Genomic DNA, 11,253 nt, shown 5'->3' with positions numbered 1-11,253 from the left:
TTTTTTTTTTAGAAAAGTAAGTTTAAAAATTCATTTGGTACACTTATAAGTACTCATATATTTTTTACTTATATATTATACTTGTAAGTACTCAACGAATTTTCTTTTTTTTATTATAACACAATTTCAAAGATACTATAATGATTTCAACGATTTCATTTGATTTCAATCTTAACACATCAAAATTTAATAAAATATATTTTTATCATTTGTACAAAAATATAATAATTCAAATATTCGAAAAATAAAAAAGAAAAAATAATAAACAAATAATTAAAATATTAATTATAAATAGATAAATAAATATATAAGCATGTTTATAAATCATTAGTTAATAATCACGTGATGCTATTATGTTATATTTGTTCATTATAATTATTATATTATTATTATATTATATTATTATATTATTATAATTGTTTTATAATTGTTTTTTTGTAATTAATTATTATTAATTGATTAAAATATTTCTAAAATTTATCTTCATTAAATTTATATTAAATTTACATCTAAAAATTTCATCAAATCTTCCTATTTTTCAGTAATTTTCAGTTATGTCTGGTACTCTAACTCCTGTCTATTTATGGAACTGCGTCACATGGAGAAACAACGAACATTGAGAAGAACTATGAGAAGCGATTCGAATCTGATCGCTGCTCGCATCTGCTTCAAAATAGGTGATTCGAAGTACAGAACACGGTCTCTGATGACCTTGATATCCTGTGACAGTTATGATACTTACGATACACACGATACCATCTCGCGAATCATCGACGATACCACGTTAACGCCCGCCCAAAAGACGATGAGAATTCTTGGATTGACCGAACAGGATATTGTGGACGCACGTTCAAGAAAAAAAGAAAGGGAAATTTTTAGAAGATTAACAGAAGAAGAAGACGATATTCCTGTCAATACTATTCTATCAGGATATTTTTTCATTAGTAATTACGATTTAACGAATAAATTAAGAACTGAAAAAACAGAAGATGAGAAGAATGAAGAGATAATAGATGAAGATACTATAGATAAGTATAAAAAAGATGAAGTTAAGGCGGACATGAAGGAACATGAAGATGATCAGGTAATAGGCTAGAAAGGAGCATAGGCAAAATTTTTTTATTATTATAACAAAAATTTATATTTAAGTTAAAATTTTAAGTTAAAATTTGAATTTGATCAATAAATTACATTTTGTAATTACAAACCATTTAAAAATTATTTTTCTTGATCTTATAAGCTTTTAAATAATTTACAATAATTTAATTTTTATTTTATAAAAGATTAAGGGAAAGATATTAAAACATTTAAAAATTAATTTAACAAAAATTAACATTAGAGGAAAGTTTTTTTTTATTATTAGAAAATAATTTTTGATTTTGATTTTTTTGTTCCATCTTATCAGACAAGAATATATGAACATGATACTATAAATACAAATGAATGTGAAGAAGATCAAGTTACGATAAATGAATTTTACAAAGATGATATCACATTATATGTTAGTTCAAAGAATGAAATTTTGAGCGAGAAAATTTCAAAGAATCAAATTATGATTGACGAAAAATATGATGATAATATGAAAGTTATCAGTGACACTCATAGTGCAGTGAGTTCATTAACTCTAATAAAATATATATAACATATTTTTTTATAGAAATAAAGCATTGAATAATTGTTATTTCAACGCAGAAAGAGATTTTATAATTCTTAGCTAACATTATAATAATAAAACATCGTTCTTTTTATTATCTAAATATGATTAATCGAAAATCAGACAATAAAGTTTTTTTTTGAATTTTATAAAAATTAGCAAAAATTGTATTTTTTAAACGAATTCGACACCAACAAAATTATGAATTCTTTCTTCCCTCAATTTTATAAATGTACATATATCTAAATTTAAACAGAAACACTAATCTTCAAATAATCTTAGATTATATTTTATTTATATAATTTTTTCTAATCTTTTTCTAATATTCTCATCATATATCAAATTAGTTAATTAATAAATTTTTTATTTTAATTCAGAACAGTCCATTTATAACACTAACAAGAAATAATGGCATTTTTAATACACAAGACATCAAAGATAATTTTTCTGAGAAAACAAATCTATCAATGCACCAATATTCAAATTCTCAAGATATTAAAAACAATTCTTTCGAAAAAACAAATCAGCCAATGGATCAACAACCACAAGAAAATAAAAACAATTCTTTCAAGATAACAAATCTGTCAATGGACCAACGAAGTTCACCGACGAAGAAGAGGGGAGGAACAAATTCCTCGGAGATAAATAACACGAAGCAAATGAAATTGTGTCCATCCTATCACAACGAATTCAGCTATTGTTGCTCTTCAAGAAAACAAGATTTATTCAAGTCTTCTTCGAACACTCGACAAATGGTGGAGAAATGTAGCAGTCCTGTGAAAATTCAAGATTTATTTAAATGCAACTGCATCGTAGATGAATATTTGACTAAAGAAAAAATAGAGGAGTATTGTTTATCAGGCATAGAAACGATGAGAACCTCTACGCCTAATAAAAGTATTGACAAAGAGAAAATAATAAAAAATATAGAGGATTTGAATTCCAAAAACACGAGTTATCATTCATGTTTGAACGATTCCATTGATTTTAATCGAAATCAGAAGATAGATTTTACAGCGAATAACGCATTTCCTTTGATAGAAAAGTTGTTGCAAAATAATCCTAATATGTTAATGAATATTAAAAATGAGGCTCAGAAGTTGGAAAATGTTTATATGTTAAACAAGTCAATGCAAGAAGTTTTTTATACAGCACAGAATACTGTATCAAATAGTATGCAAAATTTATCAGATATTGTTAAAGATTTAGCTGTGACGAACAATGTTGTAACAAATATTGAAAATTTAAAAACAGTTGAACCTGAAGAAAAAAAGACAAAATTGAAGACTGAAAAGGAAATGCTAAAAACTATGGTTTCTTTGTCTGTTGTGGACAATGAAATGAGTAAGTCAAGCACTTGGAGAATTTTGAAACCAATCACTAATGTCATCTTCTTAATTCCTAATAATAATAAAAATTAAAATTTTTTTAAATTAATTGCAAAAATATATTAATATAAGAAAAAATATAAATACTGAAGTATGAAAATAGTGATTTGATCAATTTGTCAATTAAAATTTTGTCTCAATAATGATGAAAAGATTTTTAATCTATGCAAATCATTTTTAGAGAAAATTTGATTGATTATCTTCTGAATTCTCCATTTGTAGTTTTTAATTTAAAAAACATAACTTAATGAACAATTTTATATATTATTTCAATTTTTTTTTTTTTTTTTTTTTAGATGTAAGTTCTATTCAAAAGAACAATTTGAGCAATAGTAAATTGAATGTCGTGAAAAATACATTGAGTATAAATATGCCTAATAAAATAAATGTGCCAGAATATTCATTCGGAGATGCGAAAATTCAAAAGTTCTTCCAGGATTCCATGAAAGTTTTTGATGGTTGTTATGAAAAGGATTTTGCCAATAATTCAGAATTACAATGTTTGCTTCAACAATTAGATAAAAAGTGGAGTATGTATCCTGGTCAATCTGATCAGGACGTATTAATATCATCATTAATACCTTTAAATCAAAAAGATCAAGTTAATCATTCAATACAAATACAAGACTCAAAAATTGCTTCTGTTAGTAATTTCGATAGGATAAAAAGGTACGCAAGAATTCAGAAGTTTTCATTGTTATAAATACTTGAAATATAAATACTTGAAATATAAATAGTACAATATAAATACTTGAAATATATAATATATTAATATTATATATATTAATATTATCGCAGACAAGATGCAAAATAAATCTAACATCAATTCATTTTTTTATCTCATTTTTATTTTATGAACATTATGATTTTCTTATTATTTTAACATTATTCTTAATATTAAAATTAAAATTTTTTTATCAGTTTAGCTCAGAATAATGATTGAAATTATTATTTTATTTTTAATATAAAATTAAAAATAATTTTTTGTTTAAATTACATCGCAATGGTAATCGTGTTATGCATTAAAATAATGGTAAATTAAAAATTATAACATATTGTAATTTTAAAAATTAAAATTTTATATCTTGTCTCTATATCTTATTCACGCGGCAATAGTAATAAACAAAAAGAACAAATAATAAAAGAAGAATAAAGATGAAGATAAGAATTGCAATTTAACGCCATCTTTTAAATGCTAAAGATATTCGATAAATGACGTTGATTATTAATCGATCTTACTCTACTCTCTTCAATCCATGAAGAAATGTTTTTAATGATCAAGAGATGGCGCTAATTTTTATTTCTATTCTTTCATATTTTCTTATTTCTTCTTTCTTTCTTTTTTTTATTATGTTTCATTTGCGATATTTTGGAGACGACTAATTTCTTCATTTTTATTTTATTTCTATCCATTATTTGTTCTCTTGTTTTATAAATTATATGTATCTAAAAAAAGACTTTTATATATCATGTAAGTTTATTGTCTTTGTCTCTCTATTGATTTAGAAGTTTAAAAAATTTTAAATCATCTATTTCATTATTTATGTTACATAAATAATGTTACATAAAAATCTTAATAATATAATCTTAATAATATAAATAAATTTCGTTTTAATAGCATTACAAATCCAATGATTTAAAAATTTTTGTAATAAATTTATATTATTTTCATTATATTACGATAAAAAAATATGATTATAATTTTTAATTCATAAATAATTATAAATAAGATTTTATTATTTATAACAATCAAAAAATTATCCTATACGTGTAATGCATGGAAATATTTATGAAAGAAATATTTATCAAAGAAGTTAATTAATTTCAAAATTTTTTATGATTAAATCAATATAACTATCATTCTAAATCAGTATTTCAAAACATGAAACATAAATTTTCATGAATATATTATTACTTATTAGTTTATCTGTAATAATCGACATAAAGTTATAATTTTAATCTAATTTTAAAAGTTTCATATTCAAATAATTTTTTATTATGTATTATATATCAATAACATAAGTAATTTTTAAAACTCTCCATTTCTAAACAAATTCTATTATTTTTACCAGATATGAATCAAAATCAAAATGTTCCACAAGCGAACACCACGCATCACAAATTGTGCAAGTGAACGAGCCATTTTTTGACAATAACTCATATGATTCTCAAAAATCCAGTTCCATTAGTATCATGAAAGACGTCTTCACGCAAACCGGCAATAATCTAAAAAACTCCTCCAGCATTAGCCTTACGAATGGAAAGAAATTACGCAAGAAATTCTTCTTCTCACGCAAACGAAAAGAATCAAGAAATGTATCTAACACTAGTATGCATGATGACAGATCTGAATCGCGAAGTTCAATATACTTAAAGGATCATGTTAAATCTCTTACACATCAAAGATTTAATAATCAAAAGAAACAGTCCAATTTGATGAAATGCCAATCCGACGAGAATATCTGCGTGTGCGAAATGACAGACAGCATGAATTCACTTTCAGAATCAAGGAAAGAAGAGATTAAAAAATGCACCAAATGTAAAGTGGAAACTTTTGGCACGATTCCATTGTCACAAGTGGTTCGACCATCGATGTTTGACGCGATGATCTATCGTAAGAAGCCTCCTATGTATCCAAAGAAAACTAAAAACGAACTTTCTATTCAATCCAATGCCTCTAACACAAATTCGAAAAAAATATCGCCGTTCAAGAAACTTCTGGAAACATCTAAGAAATCAACGGAAAAACAATCGTCTCATACGAAAAAGTTCAATTGGAAGAATAAAATAGAGTCATTGGTAGATAGGGAAGCTCGAGAAATGAGAGCTCTAAAAGCTTATAATGAAGTCACTTTAGTAAAATACAAGAAGGAATTGGAAGCTAAAAAGAAATTATCAAAAAGCACTAATCCTGATGCTAACCCTGAAAGTTCCAAAGATAGATCTTCTTCTTCTTCGAAGAAGAGTAACTTGTCTGAACGTTCAAAGAAAAGTATTCATAAAACTATAGAATCATTTTATGAACGTTTTCACGATGATTATATAGACAAAGAAAACTTTACTGTTGATGCAACGACAGAAACAGAACCGTTGTTCAAAACGCCAAGTGTAAAAATTCATAATGTTTCGAACGAGAAGTATTCTTGCTCGAAATTGTCCAAAGTCAACAAAGTGACTGACAAGCTATTAGATAATTTTGATAGGTTGCACGGTGGACAAGCGAAGCAAGATACGAAGAAGAACAAACAAACTGGTGAAATAGATATAAGAAAACAGTACACTAAGTACAGCAAACCGAAAAAATTGCCAGACGATGATTATACTTCGATACTATCTATGAAAAAGTTAGAAGGTACGCAGAAAGGTCGTGAGTTGGAGAGGACACCTGCTAAGGAAAATGTCAGAGATTACTTGGAGAGTACAGAAGTGTTATCTAATGACACTGATCAATTACTTTCTTTCGAATCTCGCACAGACAACACAAATATCGCGGGACCTTCAATTAAGGGCGACTATAATAAACAATCTTCGTTAATGGAAGGTGTGGATTTTGGTGCACAAACTGGCAATTTATTGACAACGATAAAGTCTACTATCTTTCAAAAAGTTACTTCATCATGGTCCTCTAGCAGTATTGATCAGAGTACAAAAGAACCACAAGTACATGGTAAATATTGTTTTATTTGCTATAAAATTTTAAAACCTTTTTTTTGAGATTCTATAAAAGATCTGTTTAAAATAATATAAGACATTATCTTTAAAATTTTTGTTGAAAAAGCATCAGCATCATACAATATATTGCTAATGTTTGGCGACTTCATATATATGTGTACAAATATATATCTGGCACAAAATTAAGTTATTCATAACTTAATAATATTTAACTGATATTTTTGTAAACTTTTATATTTGTTTTTAATAGAATTGATCTTTTAAAATTAATAACTTGTTTATCCAAAAGTCCTGAATAATTTTAATTATAGTTCAATAATGTATTCAATTCTTTTTCCAGATTATCAAGCTCAATTTCCAAGTCAGATGTTTGAAATCGAACCAGTACAACAACTTGATTATAAAGATGAAGAAGAAACAACTTCAGAAATCGTAAATTATGAGAATATAATAGAATTAATATCAGAAACAAAAGATCAAATGGAAATGAAACCAATGTTAGAAATAGAAAATAAAGTAGATCTCGAAAAAGAAATCAAATTGATACCTAAAATGGAATATCATCAAGAGGAAATGAAACCAACGTTAGAAATCGAAACAAATGTTGATCTCAAAGAAGAAATCGAAAAAAGTATTGATCTCAAAGAAGAAATAGAAAAAAATATTGATCTCAAAAAAGAAATCGAAAAAAATGTTGATCTCAAAGAAGAAATTGAACCAATTCGAGTAACATCAGAAATCGAAGTCGATAAACAAAAAATTGATAATTCTAAAGTTTCGAAAGATAAAGAAGAGAAAGAAATAAAAGAAAATATTTCAACAGATATTCTTCAAATATCTTGCTCAGAATGTATCAATTTTGAAGAAGAGATTCAAAATAGAGAAGAAATAGAAGAAATCGAAAGGACTAGCCTCGAAGTAATGTCAAGTGAACCTCAAATAAGAGAAACTTCATCAAATTTTAGAAATTTCAGAAGAAACATTAATATGAGCTACGTCGGTAATGGTGTCATTTTAAGTAATTCTAACTCTCCAAGGGGAAATCCACGTCCATGGGACATAGTGGATGAGGATACGATTAGAATGCTTCACAACGCTTTTTCTTATCGATCTGTAGATACTTCTTTCGATTTCTTCCGAGAAATTCTGATGGTAGATGGCGAGACTATCAGAATGCTCCACAACGTGTTCTCTTACCAATCATTTAACGCTTCATTAGACTTTCCTCGAGAAATTCTGACAATTGATGATATTTTAAATAGATCCTTAGAATATCCAATCGATGAATTTATTTTTCAATCTGACAGAGAATTCACGGGTCTTACCATGGAACAACTTCCTCCAATGTCTTACGAACATCATCATGCTATTTTTACTACCATACGACAATTTCAAAATTTGGACGAAGAGGATCAAGAAGATGGTATTTGCGATTTATACATCACTACTATCGATCACGAAGATTTGCCTATCGAAATGGAGGCTACGGACGAGTTTGATGATGATGATGAAGTGGAACATACAGAGTTTAGAATAAACGAACTTTTGACGACCATGATTCGAATCTTACGGAATTTGAATGATCGTGGATACAATTTGGAGGATATTTTTCGACTGTTCGAGATTTTTCGAGAACCTTCGAACGATGAAGACGATATGATAGAAGAAATTGAAGAAGAAGAAGAAGAAGAAAAGAACGAAGAAATGGAAGAGCAAATACAGGAAGAAAATAAGATATTGCAATTCATTAAAGAAGACATGTTCACGAATATTAAATTTCCTATTGTAGTCAGATGGACTGATTTATTACCTGATCTTTCACCTATCGAAAACAACGAAACTGAAGAGCTTGATATTATGCTTAAGGAAACAGAACTTAGTAAAATAAATTTGTTTTCTTTGAGGGATGATAGTTATGATAAACTTACTTATTTTGGAACGAATTTAGAGTTACTTCCTATAGAACGTTGTATAACTTATGGAATATTGGAAAAAGTTCACGAAGAAAATGAAATTATCGATAGTGAAGAAACGAAGAAAGTCGAGAAGAATGAAGAAATTATTGCAATCGAAGATATCGTAGATCTTAAAGAAGTTAAAGAAATGTGGAACCATAAACACATCGAGGTTGAGGAAGATGTTGCGTATCAAATGATCGAGGAAAACATCAATGATACGAGTTTTAAAGAAATTTATGTTGACAAGGATATCCAACTAACGGATGAAGAAGAGAACGAAGAGAACGAAAAGAACGATTTGCGAACGACAGATGAAGAGATGTACGAATGCGAAGAAAGTAATATCGATATACAATCAGATTTTGAGGTTAAAGAGAAGATCAAAGAAAAGGTTAAAGAGATTGAAGAGGTGATTAAAGAGATGATTAAAGAGGAGATTAAAGAGGAGATTAAAGAGGAGGTTAAAAAGGAGATTAAAGAGGAAAAAAAAGAGGACAACAAAGAACAATTATCTTTGTATGCTATCTTCACTTTTGGACTAGTTGTCTTGTATTTCTATATTCAATATTATTACAAAGAAATATTTACATTTAGACAAATTTCCGTGTCCACATCGAGTTTAAAACCTTTTGAAATTCATGCAATGCCAACGTCGACAACTACATTCTTAAAAAATTCAAAGCTTATAAAGAAAATCAAGAAAGAAAAAGAAAATAAAGAAGAGAGTCTAAACGAAAACAAAGAAGAAATCGATCACGATTCGTTAAAAAGTGTCATCGATTTCGAAATGTCAGAAATTTCTAGTTTCACTGATTCAGAATTCAATTTTGATCCCAATTTGCATAAAACGTCCTGGAGTAATTTAAAGATGATACATGGGCATAGTTCAAAAGAGATAGGTAACGAAGTGAAAAGGATTGAAATTCATTCAATTTTCATGTCTGATAATAATTTAATTCATGATTCATCGAATAATCAATTGCAAGATGAAATAGATATTTGTTTGGATGAGAAATTGGAATCGCTTTCTCCGCATTACAGCCTAGTCAGGAATAGCAGCCAAATGAATATAATCGAATTTTACGAAAAAGAAAATAAACTTCAATTCATCGAACCTGATCTCAAGTTGTTAGAATTGCGTCTTGCGCAGGAAGAGATAGATACTCTTCAATACAAAGACGATGATTCGAGCTCGACAAAATCTCTGCAACACGAGAACGAAACAAAATTATTCGAAGAGGCATCGTACAATTCTTACGCGAAGGTAAAATTAAGCGAGAAAGAACTTCAAAAGAATTATGCTATAAATCGAAAAGATAGTCCAAGAAAATCAGAATTATCCGTTTTCTACGAAATTCCGGTAGAGCACGAAGAATCAGAAGAGCAACAAGAGTACGTTTCCGAAAAAATTATTTTTTCCAAACGAAACGAGCAGGTTGAAGAGGTTAGGTTATCCGTGGAACAGAATAAGCAACCATCGAATTCGGCACAATTTATGGAAACGACCGACAGTTTCGACTCGACTTATACCAAAATTTCCGAAGTCTCGAGAAACACTGTTTCCGTAGATTTGAACAAATCCTCGATGGAAGATTTCACGATAGGATCGAACGAGTCGTACGAGTCGCACGAGTCGAATCAGTCGAACGAGGATAGATGAGAAAAAAGAAATCGTCCATGAATCATTTCGTTTCGTTCCGATTTATTTTTTCGTATTTTTTTTTTTTTTCTCGCGATAACGATCGATGGATTTTAACTCAATAATAAATGATCCGGGAACTTTTGAAAGAGATTCTTCTTTTTTTCTTCGAAAGAAATTCGTTTTATTTTGCATTTTGTATAAAAAGAGAAAAAAATAAAAAAAAAAAGACTGTTACGATATAGTTGGTCCCAAAAATATCCGACCAATATTGGATACACACGTTTTATTGTACGAAAAATTGTATATTATCGAATGGAAAAGCAATATTGATATATTAATTTTTAGCATATACATTTATTATTTAATTCTCATAACAATGGCCTAATCGTTTAAGAAAAAAATAACATGCATGGTGAAAAATCTTAATGAAAAATTAAGTATTATAAATATTTATTCAGGGGATCGGATATTTTTGAGACCAACCATATATCTTTTTTTTTCGCCTTCTTTTTATTTTTCTTTTTTTTTTTTCCTTTTTTTATAAAAAAAAAAAAGAAATAAATGTTACGCAAATTGACATTTATGTCGATAATTATTAGAAAAGATATTTTTCCCTTTTCCTTCGATTTTACAAGAAATAATTGTTTATCTTTTGAAAAAGAAGCGAAACGCCTATCGTGAATGAATTTTATTTATTTCGTTTCTTAACGATGATGATATTGATTTACCTTACATTTGCTATTTTATAAGTAGCACAACGTTTTTCAACGGCGATTTATTTAATGATACTTGTTAAATTTTCTTAATGATTCAAAATAATAAATGAATATATTTTAAAGAAATCTTTTTTATACCAATATCTGTCCATATCAAGTCCACGTAATATATCAAATTTTCGGTAATTATTTACGAAAAATCCATCCAGGTAATCCTCGAATA

The 11,253-nt window shown here is 27.6% G+C and overlaps 1 protein-coding gene across 1 annotated transcript in view; it reads left to right on the top strand.

Moving 5' to 3' along the window:
- Positions 1–10,332, top strand: part of LOC102678458 — a 12,394-nt gene extending 2,062 nt beyond the window's left edge. The window contains exons 4-10 of the mRNA XM_031512474.1: positions 543–1,084; positions 1,406–1,609; positions 2,032–2,998; positions 3,339–3,711; positions 5,115–6,709; positions 7,055–9,571; positions 9,659–10,332. Coding sequence (XP_031368334.1) covers positions 543–1,084; positions 1,406–1,609; positions 2,032–2,998; positions 3,339–3,711; positions 5,115–6,709; positions 7,055–9,571; positions 9,659–10,332 — 6,872 coding nt within the window. The remainder of the gene's footprint in view (positions 1–542; positions 1,085–1,405; positions 1,610–2,031; positions 2,999–3,338; positions 3,712–5,114; positions 6,710–7,054; positions 9,572–9,658) is intronic.
- Positions 10,333–11,253: the final 921 nt, after the last annotated feature.

Source organism: Apis dorsata, unplaced genomic scaffold, assembly GCF_000469605.1.
Source record: "Apis dorsata unplaced genomic scaffold, Apis dorsata 1.3 scaffold_444, whole genome shotgun sequence".
NCBI classification, from domain to species: Eukaryota; Metazoa; Arthropoda; class Insecta; order Hymenoptera; family Apidae; genus Apis; species Apis dorsata.
Note: the sequence above shows the minus strand (reverse complement) of the source record. Positions and strands in the feature narration are given on the sequence as shown.